The sequence below is a fragment of the Nasonia vitripennis genome, chromosome 2, assembly GCF_009193385.2.
Source record: "Nasonia vitripennis strain AsymCx chromosome 2, Nvit_psr_1.1, whole genome shotgun sequence".
Taxonomy (NCBI): Eukaryota; Metazoa; Arthropoda; class Insecta; order Hymenoptera; family Pteromalidae; genus Nasonia; species Nasonia vitripennis.
Window position 1 is genome coordinate 8,062,384 of NC_045758.1, and position 13,473 is coordinate 8,075,856.

Sequence of the window (13,473 nt, forward strand, 5' to 3'; positions counted from 1 at the left end):
TCTTAAAATTGCAATCCAGAATACATATAACACCAGCACGTATCATCTCAGAGCGACGCTCGACAAAAAATATTCCCAAAACTGTGCGCCGTTTCGTCCAATAAAGCCCAAAAAGTATACTCCCGTACATTCGTACTTTCACAGACAACGAAATATAATTCCCCGAGAACGAGCACCTCGGGCTTCCCCGCGATGATAGAAATCCCTCGCTTCTCAATACCCCTCGTCCGACTCGTTTTCTCCAAAACGCGAAACAGGACGACTATATAGCACACCTCGTCGTCCTATATACAACGATGTATTAAGGGGAGATATAGGCGCGCGCGCGCGCAGACAGTTCAGCGCTTGTGGACGATTTTCCGCAAGCAGCAGTTCGATCAATACGTAAACTCGGTTCATGCGCTCTCGCGGCCGCGCTCTGACGTGTGATAACCGACTGCGAGAGGGACTCGTCCTCTCGACCATCGAAGTTGCACAGCTCGACACGATCTGCAGGCGTAAGTTGCGCGTTAGCGAGATATTTTTTTGTTCTTCGTCTTGTCGATTTGATTCGCGTTTTGTTGTTGTTGTTGTTTTTGTTGGGATATCGGGCAAGTGTGAGATCGGAGGATTGTACGTGGCTCGAGGTGTGGCAGTCTTGTTTTTGCTACTAGTTGAATATGCGTGTCGTTGTGCCGAGTTTGATTCGAGATTTTATTCGCGGCAGTGTACCGTGGGGTGGGAGGCTTTCGATTGAGAGTCGATGTTTGCTTTGATGATGTTTGATTTAGCTAACTGTTTTTCTCGAGCCATGTGCAACAAGTAGGCGTACTGATAATGAGTATCCACGGGGAGTAAAATAAAGTTGACGAAACAGCTGTTTGCTTTGAAGTGGTCTTTTTTTTCTGCTTCGCAGATCTTTTCACATCCGTCAAGATGTTGCGATTCGTTCTTCTGGTCGGTGCTGCCGTCAGCGCTCAGGCGTCCATGTACAGCATGGATATGAAGGTAAACTTATTACATTTTTGTACTTTGGTGTTTGAAAAGTCCAAATAATTCTTCCCTTCTACAGCCTGACCACTTCATGAGCAACATGCTCCTGCGAGACTTGATCGAGCGGATGGGTAGCGAGCTGGCCGACGCCGCCGGTGACAACTACCTGGACGAGCGCGAATCAGCCTCATCTGGTATGAGGGGTCTACCCGACAAGGAAATCCCTCTGGAGATGCCGATCGATTACGAGGCGATAGACGCGATCAACCCAAAGGCGAGCATTCGAGACCAGGAGTACTTGCAGCACAGCACTCTCTGGAGTCACCAGCAGCTCAACAACTACAAGACCAATGACAGGCACAGGATCAAGCCCGGAGCGCAGGCCGCGAGCAAGAACTCCGAAAAGGGCGAGAAGTCGCCGGAGAATCAGCTGCCAGCCTACTGTACGCCGCCTAATCCTTGCCCCGTTGGATATACCAGTGAGTCGCGTTGTTGCATTAGTTGTATTCTCTGCGTGAGTTGATGTATTTCAAATCTCGTGGTTTTTCAGGTGAGAATCACTGCATCGAGAACTTCGAGAATACGGCGGCTTTCAGTCGTGACTACCAAAGTGCTCAGGACTGCATGTGCGACTCCGAGCACATGTTGGATTGCCCCAGTTCGGCGGACACCGACAACAACGTCGTACCTGGAATGCCCATCACAAATGCGGATTTCGATCAAATCGTCGAACGATTCCAGGTAATAATAAATGTTCATTTAAACCTCACATGCATGTCCGCGTCTGCAATTAATTCTGGATTCTCGTATTCTGATTGCAGGAGGAGAACCCGTTCTTCCGAGGTGAGAAATTGCCGATAGCGGCGAAAAAGGGAATCAATGTCGGCGGTTTCTAAGTTTCAGCGTACAAACTTCTCTGTGTCATCAAAAATTCAATATATTAATTAAGTAATAAATAAATAAATAAAAGAATATTCATAACAATGACATCTTATGAAGAATAAAGAGCCTGTTGAAAACAGAAGAGAAAGAGAAAGAGAGTGTGCGAGTTCCTCAGTATTTTAAAGTATAAGATGTGTACGAGAAGACCAATTGTTGAAAAATAGGTATTATCATGTGGCGCGTCAAAGAAATTTTTGTCAAGTGTTATATTCTGCGTGAAATATTTATGTCCAAGGTACTCAAATGTTATACAGTTTCACGACCTTTTCTCAATTTGTCATATCAACATCCTAATCTATGCGCGTATACCACAGCAATTTGAATTGATAAAATAAAACTGTAATAAAATTATATTTGTTAGTTAAACTTTATTTTTATAGAGTTTAATGAATGAGAAATGTATAATTTGAAAGTGTAAGGTTTAAAAAAAATATATTTTTAAGCGAAATGAAGTCTCGTTGTTTTTCAATCACGTAACAAAATTATTTATTTACTTACTTACACAATGTTTTATGTACAAAATGCATATAAATAGGTGATTACATCATATTCATGCATAGCTACCCCTTTGCAGGTAGTAACTCCATAACAATGCTTAGAACACTACTGTTTTCTAAAACTCTTTAAAATGGGATATATATTATGCAATGCGTCTTTCAGTTCTTGTCGGTTTTTCGCACCTGAAATAGAGTAATCGTGTAAATTAGTTTTGTATAATACAAAAAGTGAATAACTGTAATATACGGTTATTTTCTTACCAGTCAAGACAATTTTTCCATTTACAAAAATAAGCAATACCACGCGTGGTAAAACCATTCTGTATATCAAACCTGGGTACAACTCAGGTTCATAGCTAGAAAATTGTCCATGCTTGTGACTAAGGTTTTCCAGCTTGATAGGAAACTTCAAGTCAGCTGTTGCAACGATATTCTGTATTTTGAAATCCCTAAACTTTACCTACAATCACACAAATGGAAATTGATATAATTTCTATTTCAAATTGAAATAAATTCAATCAACTGTTCCGCTTAATTTCCAAGAGAAATACTTACAGGAAAACCAATTTTCTGTATAATCCTGGCAAACTTTTTGGCAGCCAAGAAGGAGTCCTCTTCGCACCTGGCTCCTGTGCAAACCAGCTTTCCCGATCGAAAAATCAGAGCTGTCACTCTAGGATTTCGAATTCTCATTATGAGGCCAGTGAATCTTGCCGGATTGTACTCAGAGTTCCTTGTCCTTGTGTTGATATACGTTAAATTCAATTCACAGCCCAGACTCACGGTTGACACAACGTTTCTAGATATCCACAAGAAAATCCAGAGCAAAATAAACACTGCACTTGTCGTTTGACGCAATAATGCGTTTGTAACCATCTTCGTAATACACACCGGCTTTTGGATACTTACTGTAACATAGGATCGACGAGTTCCTTGCCGCCGCTTGCCGGAACCATAGGCGTCATCGACGCCTGTGGATTCGCCTGGGAGGTACTCGGTCTCGGCACATTCGGCTAAAAAATCAACAGGCATTTGTACATAGGTATATATTCACAACAATCGGATCTAACCTCTCACGCGGTATTCGGACTCACCGTGGCCGGCGGGGCCATGGAGCCCTCCTCCGAGGCATTTCTCACTGGGCTCGAGAGGAGCCTCTTCAGCTCGTGGTCGCTCTGTGTTGCCATGACTCGGGTCAGGATAACATTTGTTTAATAATCAAATTGCTGCACTCGAGAACACGACACCTATATGTCACCTACGCTACGACACGGCGACACGGACCATATGGCGGTAAGAACCGCCATGTTGAAACCTTAGCATGTCGAGACTCGAGAAGCCGTCGTGTTTTCCAAAACCCATCTTCTTTGGCTTGGTTGTTGTACTGAATTTCCAACAGTTTTATTTTTAGGAGTGAGTTATTCGGTTATTTCAGAGGAACCAAGTTTATTTCCTTGATTAAATTTTGTTATCGATTGAAAAATCTCATCATTGTCGAATTTGATGATAAGTCTGTATGCAAAACTCCGACAAAGAGAAAATTGCTTGTTGGAAAAACGGCTTTATACACGTCTTACCTTTAAGTTTTGCCTTTCACTCGACGATTTGAATAACAAATGCCTTTTTGAAACATCCTAACCTCAATACTGCACATACTGGCGAAGAATATACTGGATACTGTAATATATGGACTTGAGAGTAGAATTAAGTATTTAATCGACGTTGATGTTCGCTTTAATTTCGCACTTTGACATTGCTAAACTGTTGTTTCGCCATATAATCATCATTGAGCGTTCGAAAAGACGCTAAAACATAACCTGAGCCAAGCCATTGGCTGAGAAACCCGGCCAATAAAAATCTTCCGTTTGATATGAACTGGTTGCTCTTAGCAACAATTCCCGCACTGAAATCCATTTGTTATAACGCTGTGTTTTCATTCCAATACCGGTAGGATGAGGTAAAACAAGTGTATACGTGAATTGTCGCTGAAACAAACGAGGTCGTGACAATGACGATGAACTCATTACCCACTGGAAGTGAGAACAGCTCCAATAACGTCGTCATCTTCGACGTCTCGAAAAACGAGAAGAAATTGAACGAGGAGTACAAGGCACTACAGAGGAAATTAAAACCGAAATGGAAATTTATCGAGTAAATGCATTGGTTTACACGAATATTTAATATTTATAAATAATCGTTTATCTTTCTTTTTGGAACAACTAGAAACACGGAGGTCTTGACGCAAGAGTTTCTCGCGACTGGGAAGATCCTAATTCTGGCTGGACCGAAAAACAAATTCACGGATCTGGAAATGAATTCGATCAGAACGTTTCTGAATTCCGGCGGAAACGCCTTAGTCATGCTCGGCGAGGGTGGAGAGAAAAAGTTCAACACTAACATTAACTTTCTGCTCGAGGAATTCGGGATAATGGTCAACAATGGTACGTCTACTCAATTTTCTTTTTTTTTTATATATTTTTTTAAGCGTCAAAATTGCTTAACGATGTGATTACAGATTGCGTTGTGAGAATGAATTATCATCAAACCCTGCACCCGAAGGAAAGCACGATCACGAAAGGGTTGTCGAACAAATCTGTGTTTTCAAAGAGTCGCGAAGATAGGGAGTAAGTCGATGCACGCTGAAATATATTAAAAATATGCTGACCTTTAGATACTAACTATCATTACAATATTTCAGACTGAAATTTTTATATCCGTACGGCGCAACTCTGAACGTGGTAAAACCATCGATAGTTGCATTATCGAGCGGTACCATAACGGTTCCCACCAACAGACCAGTCTGTGCCTATTACTCGTCCAAAACGACCACCGGAAAGCTGGTAGTTCTAGGCTCGTCAAAAATATTGACCGATGCATACCTCGACAAGGAAAAGAACGACGTACTCAGAGAAATGATTTTCGGATTTTTCGAGTCCGAGCCAATCGAGACTTCCGAGATGCAAGGGGACGATGCCGATGTAATTTTCCTACTTTTCATTCTGTCCCCGTATTCAATAGCTTATAACCTTGCAATTACCTCGATTTCAGTACTGGGAATACAACTTCGTGCCGGATATTACTCAACAAGCCGAAAAGCCCAAAGTGTGCACGCAGGACCTGGACAGCGTCGACATACCAAGGGAGTACACGAAGCTTTTCAAGCACGACTTGTATTCGATAAATCTGGACATGGTCCCGGCGAGCTTGAAAGCTTACGACGACCTCAACGTAAAGCACGAACCGTTGAGTTTGATTGCGCCGAACTTCGAGACGCCTTTGCCGCCGACTCAAGCTTCTGTGAGACTTCTTACATCTGTTTACGTCTTCTCCGGAAGCTTACCTGCTGCAAGAAAGTTTGAGTGTTTATAAAGAAAAATTACTCGTTTTCTAGGTATTCCCTCCGACGTTTCAGGAACTTCCACCACCAGCCTTAGAACTTTACGATCTGGACGAAGCTTTCAGCTCGAATTTCCTCAAACTGTCGCAACTGACGAACAAGTACATGACTGACACTGACATTTCGAGCGAGAAGGAGTTGGACTATTACATTCGGGAATTCGGCGCAATCATGCGAATCAGCAATATCGAAACGCTCACGGCCAAGGGCGTTTTGAATCACGTTTTTATGAAGATTAGTAGTTACAAGGCTGCCCATAATTAGAATGACCGTTTTAGTTCGTTTGGATTGTACAGACTATCACGTATTTTACACTCACGATTTTTGAATAAAGTTGATTATTTGTAAATTTTGTAAAAAAATATTGCGAGTCTTTATTCAAATATAATTCAAGGTTACGCGCCCTTAATGGAATACGTGTGCTCTGTTGTACCGACAGATGGGTTAATGTTCACGTCTGCCACCTGTAGGAGTAAAGACAAACCAGTTTTGGCTTGGTCGGAGAGTTTTGGAATAAAATATTCGAAAAGGTTATTTTCTTATTTTCAAGAAACAGTATTATTGTGTATTAAGGAGCCAAGTTTCTTTAGGATATCATGATGATTGCCTTACACTGAATCCAAAGTGTCCAGGCTAGCATAAACACTGTGAAAATGTCACTTTTTTTCGTTAATGCGTAAGTGGCGACGTTAGCATCGTCGACTAGGTTATGTTGACTTTGGTTTATTTATTTTGTACTATGAAACAAAGTTTTTCACTCGAAATGAATAACTTTCCAGATTTTAGTTTTGTTCATCGAGGAGTTTGAGTTTCGTTATGGATTTCTTTGTTAAATCGTGTGTATCATTTATGTTTTTATGATTTAATTCTTTTTACGGTAAATGCATTAGCAGCATATTCTAATTGTATCAAATTCTATCTTAGGAGTCAAGATAGCGAAGTTGAGGGCGACTCCAATGGGGATTTGCAAATTGCATCACCTGGGAGCTCGGAAGCTCAACAGGCACTTAACCAATTTTGGCCAAAAGTCACAGAAGAAATCAAGAAAATTACCACGGTAAATATCTGTTGTTTAAGTGAATTTTTGCCGTTTGTATCGGAATCACAATATTCTTATTTTGTAGATGGATTTGAAAACACAGTCTTTGCCACTTGCAAGGATAAAAAAAATTATGAAACTTGACGAGGATGTTAAGATGATCAGTGCTGAAGCTCCGATGCTGTTTTCTAAGGCTGCAGAAATATTTATTCATGAACTAACACTGAGAGCATGGGTTCACACAGAAGATAACAAAAGGCGGACACTTCAGAGAAACGATATTGCAATGGCAATAACTAAATACGATCAGTTTGACTTTTTGATCGATATTGTTCCAAGGGATGAGTTGAAGCAGAGTAAAGCTCAGTCAGATAACACTGTGAGAACATCCATGAACTCGGACCAAGTGCATTACTATTTCCAATTGGCGCAGCAGCAACAAGCATCAGCCAATCAAGCTGTACAGAATAATGGGGCAGCATCACAGCCTATTCAAATTGTGCAGCCTTCTACTGGACAAATCCAAACTATTAATATAGGTAGTCCTGTAGAACAAGTGAGTTTCCCTTTCATCCTATATGATTAGCACCACTCATTGTTAGTATTGAAAGATATACTAATAGAAAATTCAACTCTATGGTTTGTATTACATTAATTAAGATTGTTTGTGTTTAGGAAACGACATCGAGTACGGCCCAGACACTTACAGTACAAAGTCCCCAACAGAATACAGGTCAACAGGTAATACAACTGCAACAAACTCAGCAGGCTGCTGCAGCAGCTGGAGGCATACAAATACTTCAGCAAGTTGTCACACCCAATGGAGAAATCCAGCAGATTCCCGTAAGTTTAAATATATGCATAGCAAAAATATCGATTTTCGTGCTACTGATTAATAATATGAATTTCGTATCCTTCAGATTCAACTAACGCCTCAGCAACTGCAAATGATCAGGATGCAAGTTCAAGGAGGTAGCAATCAACCAATCATAATTCAGGCTTCTCCGATTCAGGCGCAACCTCAGCTGATTCAAGTAGCCCAGGGCGGCCAGACGCCAGTTTTTCTGCAAACCAGCGCGGGCGATAACGAATAATGTTAAATTCCTAGGTTATTCAACAAATCAATTCCTTTTAACTATAAGTTTACTTAAAAAGAAACTTCACTTAAGATAATCATCTAGATAATTTTATAAATTATTATTCATGATACGTCGTCTATCAGAAGGTGCGATTGTCAGAGGTGATTCTGACGAGCGATTCATTTTATCATTGAAAAAGAAAAATCAAGAATAAATATTTTTATAAGGCAAACTTTGTCTGTTCAAACCAGTTAGCCAAGCATGAATTCTACATTTCGCTTTACTTTTATTTTTCCATTTTTCTTATGATTTGTTTTATTTTTTGCAATAGACGTTCTGGGAAAGAAAAACGCGACATCCGATCATCATCGAAGATATGCCCCTGTGAGCTATGCGATATACCGTGAGTAACTAAAACTCGCTTTACTGTTCTATAGATAATATTTTAATCGAAAGAATTCCAACCGCCTCAAGTGTACATAGAGAAATGTGATCTCAAAAAACCAAGGTATGAAAATACAGAATCATGAAGTCGGCAAAGTGCCTCTTTAAAAGAAATCGACGTTTTCAATCCAATACCATATCGTACAGACCTCAACCGCGAGGACCTCACACAGAACCCAAAAAATCAGGCCATATCCCGTACCGACCATCAGCAGCGATGCACCTATGCCAACTCGGCCGTGAACCAGCCAAACTCCTCTCCCCCGAGCAAGCCGCACACATCGTTCTCAATTCGATCTCGTTCCCGGCCGGTCTCCTGCCAAGGAATATAAGAAAAGAGGAAAAAAATCATCTCAGCCTGTCATCGTTCGGATGCGCCGATGCGAAATGAGGCGTACCGAGAAGGGAAAAAGAGGACGAGACTCGCTGCGTGGAATGAAGATAAGCGCGGGGAGCGAGAGACAGAGCGCGCGCAAGATGTAATCTGATTCGCGGCCGCCTCGCATGGCTGAGAAGCTCCCTCTCTCTCTCGAGAGGTACGTAGCCGCGACGACGACGCTAGCCTGGCTGGTGCAACCTGGATTAGGTTTCAGTCTCGCTGCGGTTCTTTCCCTCTCTCTCTTGCTCTCGTCGTTCGTCTTGCGTGCACGCGCGATTATGAGCGAGTGCGTTTGTCTCTTTCGGGATTAGCTTCGTTCCTTTTTCTCGGGAGGATGTGCGCTCGGTTTTGCATCGCAGAGCGTGCGATGACTTTTTTTGGCTTCTTTTCATATCGAATCCTCGGCGCTGCATTATTTGGCTTTTTTTTTAATGAAAATCGACATCAGCCGTACATTCGATCCGCAGGTGCGTTGATTGCTTCTCGAATCGAAATTAAATCCACTGAAAATATACAGAGGTGAAAAGTACGATTCGTTTCCATTAAAAGCAAAAAAAAAAGGGAGGAGATCCGCAGACGCGATCGAAAATGAACGTCGCGCGCGCGGATAATAATTTGGCGCAACGGTGCGGTTACAAGAGGAGACACAAGCTCCGGACAAAGAAGGAAATAAGCGGCGAAAAGTTAGCGCGCGCTGCTCAATGGAATTGTAATAAATAAAGAGAAGAAGCGAGAGAGAGAGAGAGAGAGAGAGAGAGGGAGAGCCTGCGCGATGATGATAACATCTCGCGCGAGCTTGCCTCTCTCTAGTATATAGAGAGGAGATTCCAAACTCGAGAACCTGTCTGGCGTTTCTGCAAAATGCACGTGTATTTTCGTTCGCCAGCGGATATATAGAAACAGGCATTCCTGGCTGCAGCGGATTCCCAATTTCTGCGGAGATTCGTCCTGGCAGAAATTATTTTTCTATTTCTTTTTCAATTATGGCCGCCACTGGTTTCCTCGGATTTTTCGAAATTTCACGTTTCCAATCAAAAGTTCGAGTTACTCGATACCGACGTGAAAAGCTCGCGCAAAAAATAGCGTGTATATGCACTTCTAGCATGAACGAAAACAACATTTCACGAAGTATCGGCCGTTGTATCGCGGGGGCGTCCATCACTGGCGCCACTATCGGACAACTTGTCAAAAGCTCTCCACTGCATGCAGCGGTGTATAGGTATACGCGTTGTGCGCGCGCGAGAGAGAGAGAGAGAGAGAGAGAGAGAGAGTATAGATGTATAGGTATATAAGTACTGTAGGGCCGAGTTGAAGAAGACGAGAGGAGGAAGAATACAGGCGTCTAAATAAAAGAGCGCGAGAGACGGATGAAGATCTCGCAGAGATCCTGACATCCTTTTGTTGGGGCGGAACAAAGATGTGCTGCGCGCTCCATTTAGCGTGACGTCAGCGCGCGCCCGCACGTTGCCAGGGGTTACTATATAGCGCGCGCGGGAATTTCGCTCTTGCAGCGATAATTAAGCGCGTCTATATGTATTGTAATACATTCTCTCTTTATACCTTCGAAAGCTTTGTTTTCAAGCGTCGCGCAAGCACGTCAAATTTCCCGCGTCTGCAGAAAAGCTCTTTGCGCGCTACGGGTGCTTTATATATAAAAGCCTCGGGAATATCCTCGGAGTATAGGGAGGGAGGGCATGGCTCCGGGGACTGACTACGCCACTGGCACTGAGTACTCGGATTTCACGACATGTTTACAAAGATCCTGTGGAGATAAGTTGAGAATGGCCGGCGGCCCGCGTTGTCTGTGAGTCTGTCTGTGTGCATCTCTGGCATGCTGGTGTAAGGTGACAGCTGCCTACAGTCTATGTCTGCCCTCTGTGGGTGTGTGGCTCTTCCTCGGCGCGTTGAGTGCAAGCGCCAGTGCAAGCTACATCCCCTCCGTTGAAAAATCGTGATAACTCGGTGAGAGCTGTCCAGTAGCGTTGAAACCATAATTGAATCTCGCCTCTCTCTATTAAAGCGCGAACGTTGTGCACACACAGCCAATGCAGCTGTCCCGATGTACGCTATACCTCCTTCACTCGAGCTTCAACAACGATCGAGAGCAGCAGCTGACAATGGCACTTGCGGCCGTCGTATTTGCTCGCGTATACATATAAGTAAGCAGGCGACGAAAGAGAGAGAGGGCGAAGGAAAGAGTATACAGGGGGTCGCGCGCGCACGTGGGTGGTCGCGCGCGCACCTAACATACGTTATATACCTGTGCGGGTGTATTATATAGCCTCTATCTCTTACTCACTACAGCTGATTAAGCGCTTTATTTTACGAGCGACGCTCGAACGTAAATTCATCGCGTGCGGAGCGACACCGAGAGCGGCTCATTAATGTACGCCTCGCGCTAGCTCTCTCTGGGCAGCTGGTCTTAATCGTCGGATAAATCCTATGCATTTTTACGAGAGACGATAAAGTCGAGTTTTATATAGATTCGAAAATATATAAGTAAATCGGCATGAAACCGCGCGCACTAAACGCCATTCTTCCGGCCTCTCGACGTCACCTCGCATCTTCCTCTCCGCGGCAGAAACTCGCACACTTGGCTGCGCTCCTCCCCCTCGCAACTCATCTCCTTCGCTTTTTTTTATACTTGTATGCTCGCTCTCCTTTTCGTGCCTCCTTCGCTCTTTTGTGAATTCTTCTCGGAAGCCTCGCGCGCTACTCTCTCCATCTCACTCGTTCTTCTCTATATAGGTATATACGCTATATATATAGGGGTCTCACGCGAGAGAGAGAGAGAGAGAGAGAGAGAGAGAGAGAGAGAGAGAGAGAGAGAGAGAGAGAGAGGTTGTTACGACGACGATGGCTATCAGCTCAAGAGAATGTGTACCTTGTGCGCCGAGGGGTTTACGCGTCAGTTCTTAATGTGTCCTCTATCCTGGATTTTCGGGGAATCGACTAGGAGATCGGACGCACGCTTTTGACGAAACCTTATCTCCGCCCGCCTGTCAGCGCGCTGTGTCGTGTGATTTTTAAACTATAGGCATTAGCTTCGATCTTTATCCTTATTAATAATTTGTGCTCGATAAATCGTCGCGTATACAATCACATTTTTACTTCAGCGCCGTGGCGTCTTCAAAAGGAGACTATATTGTATAGACGGAAAAAAGGAGCAGTCCTTCAACGCCGAAAGAAAAAAAGGCGCGCGCGCGCGCGCCGAAACTTTCATGCCCTGCGTCCGCTGTAGCGTGAAAAAAGCCGATCGAGGGATCGGCGAGATTAGGCCCCCGCTTAGCGAGTTTCTCTGCCATAAGCGTGCGTGTATAGTGCCTATAGTCCCTGTGCGTGTGTTGCAGTTCGTATGTATCCGTCGTTATGTAAAAGCACTAATCCCCATTGTTACCGCGTGGTCCCTTGTGCCGGCGTTATTGTGAACGTTTACTATGTGTATAACATGCCGCATACGCAACGGAGCAAACGGCTGCGCGCGATTAATGGCCATTGGTAAACCGGTGCCCGTACCGTATGGCCGACTTTGCCTTGATTATTGGTTTTGAATTTTTTCTTAAATTCTTCCCTTCTAGTAATGTATAGAAGATGTGCCGTGAAACTTTAGACGAAAAAGTGACTTAATATTCTTCACGCTGATGCTATACTTTTGACGGAGTAGGAGTCTCCGTTACGATGAAAAGGTGCATCGATAATATAACGCCTTCGATAATACGTTTTTACGATTTGAAGGAATTCCTGCAACAGCACTGCCCGAAGCGAACACACGCGTTCCTGTAGCGACAACTTTACAGAGTCCCGGAATGTTGTAGTTAACGAACTAAAGCCACTTCTTTCCTCGTAAAACAAGATTTTCCTCCTCCTCCCACGCGCGCGAGCGCAAAAGCATCGTCGTCGTCACTCCTCTCTCTCTCTCTCTCTCTCTCTCTCTCTCTCTTCTCCTCGTCACCTTCTCTCTTTCTCTCTTCTCCTCCGACGACGGCGTAAAACTTTTAGCGAAACACGAGAATCCATCAAAGCGCTGCGGAGAAAGAGCGTCGGGGGCCAAGAAAGTCGTCGGCTCTTTGCGAGATCCCTCGCTCCTTTTATTTTTCGAGTCTCTCTCTCTCTCTCTCTCTCTCTCTCTCTCTCTCGCAGCCTTGCTCTTGTATACGCGCGCGAGCATTTTCTGCGAGAGAATTTTTCGTATCGCGAACGTTACCTCTCTCGCTGCTGCATAGAGCGTTTTAAGGCTGATAATGGCTCCGAGAGAGGGAGAGAGAGGATATAGGAACACGATACACACGAAGGAGATGTCTCGCGCTGCTAGAGTGGTCTTTTTCGCGGACGCTCTTCTTTTCTACGTGGAAGATGTGGAAAATTTTGTGGAAAATTTGATCCCGCACTTATATATAGGATAATGATCGATGTCGCATATAGAGCTGCGGTAACCGATCGGCAAAAATAACGCCTCGAAAGCAGATCTCTCGGCGAAGGAAAGGCTTTTCTTCGGAGTTATTCAGGTCGAAACGAGCAAGTGCAGTCCGTGCGCTGCAATATATCGGGTATCGAATGTCTCGCCACTGAAAAATTCGCAACGTATAAAACCCCCTCGCCGAGGTCGGCCCACCTGATTTACCAATATACACAATAAAACGATCGGCTCCGTCGCGAAGCGACACGTAATCCGCGCTAAAGTCTCCGGCGGCGAGGCTCTCGAATTAATATAAAAGAGCATCGGA

At 43.9% G+C, this 13,473-nt stretch overlaps 4 protein-coding genes across 7 annotated transcripts; 3 read left to right on the forward strand and 1 right to left on the reverse strand.

Moving 5' to 3' along the window:
- The first annotated feature begins 366 nt into the window (after positions 1 to 366).
- LOC100115151 lies at positions 367 to 2,366 on the forward strand. Its single transcript, XM_001606008.4, has 5 exons — positions 367 to 497; positions 896 to 987; positions 1,052 to 1,451; positions 1,523 to 1,713; positions 1,794 to 2,366. The coding sequence occupies exons 1-5, from the start codon at positions 398 to 400 to the stop codon at positions 1,866 to 1,868; spliced, it is 858 nt and encodes a 285-aa protein (XP_001606058.1). The 5' UTR covers positions 367 to 397; the 3' UTR covers positions 1,869 to 2,366.
- Positions 2,367 to 2,375: 9 nt separating this feature from the next.
- LOC100119958 (TATA-box-binding protein 2) lies at positions 2,376 to 4,199 on the reverse strand. The gene is made up of 6 exons (XM_001603598.6): positions 3,989 to 4,199; positions 3,506 to 3,795; positions 3,321 to 3,424; positions 2,967 to 3,210; positions 2,673 to 2,871; positions 2,376 to 2,594 (listed from the first exon to the last, which is right to left on the reverse strand). The coding sequence occupies exons 2-6, from the start codon at positions 3,596 to 3,598 to the stop codon at positions 2,518 to 2,520; spliced, it is 717 nt and encodes a 238-aa protein (XP_001603648.2). The 5' UTR covers positions 3,599 to 3,795; positions 3,989 to 4,199; the 3' UTR covers positions 2,376 to 2,517.
- Positions 4,200 to 4,308: 109 nt separating this feature from the next.
- Positions 4,309 to 6,164, forward strand: Ift52 (intraflagellar transport 52 homolog (Chlamydomonas)). Its single transcript, NM_001129785.2, has 6 exons — positions 4,309 to 4,562; positions 4,635 to 4,852; positions 4,927 to 5,035; positions 5,110 to 5,389; positions 5,460 to 5,708; positions 5,803 to 6,164. The coding sequence occupies exons 1-6, from the start codon at positions 4,420 to 4,422 to the stop codon at positions 6,070 to 6,072; spliced, it is 1,269 nt and encodes a 422-aa protein (NP_001123257.1). The 5' UTR covers positions 4,309 to 4,419; the 3' UTR covers positions 6,073 to 6,164.
- Positions 6,165 to 6,293: 129 nt separating this feature from the next.
- Positions 6,294 to 8,484, forward strand: Nfyc (nuclear transcription factor Y, gamma). 4 transcript variants are annotated; one of them, XM_008209706.3, is made up of 7 exons: positions 6,294 to 6,484; positions 6,588 to 6,644; positions 6,733 to 6,865; positions 6,933 to 7,403; positions 7,523 to 7,690; positions 7,768 to 7,955; positions 8,258 to 8,484. In XM_008209706.3, the coding sequence occupies exons 2-6, from the start codon at positions 6,625 to 6,627 to the stop codon at positions 7,939 to 7,941; spliced, it is 966 nt and encodes a 321-aa protein (XP_008207928.1). In that variant the 5' UTR covers positions 6,294 to 6,484; positions 6,588 to 6,624; the 3' UTR covers positions 7,942 to 7,955; positions 8,258 to 8,484. The 4 variants fall into 4 exon arrangements, with proteins under 4 accessions (XP_008207928.1, XP_008207927.1, NP_001129664.1 ...); XM_008209705.3 differs by lacking the exon at positions 6,588 to 6,644; NM_001136192.1 differs by lacking the exon at positions 8,258 to 8,484 and having other exon boundaries at positions 6,303 to 6,484; positions 7,768 to 8,155.
- The last annotated feature ends 4,989 nt before the right edge of the window (positions 8,485 to 13,473 follow it).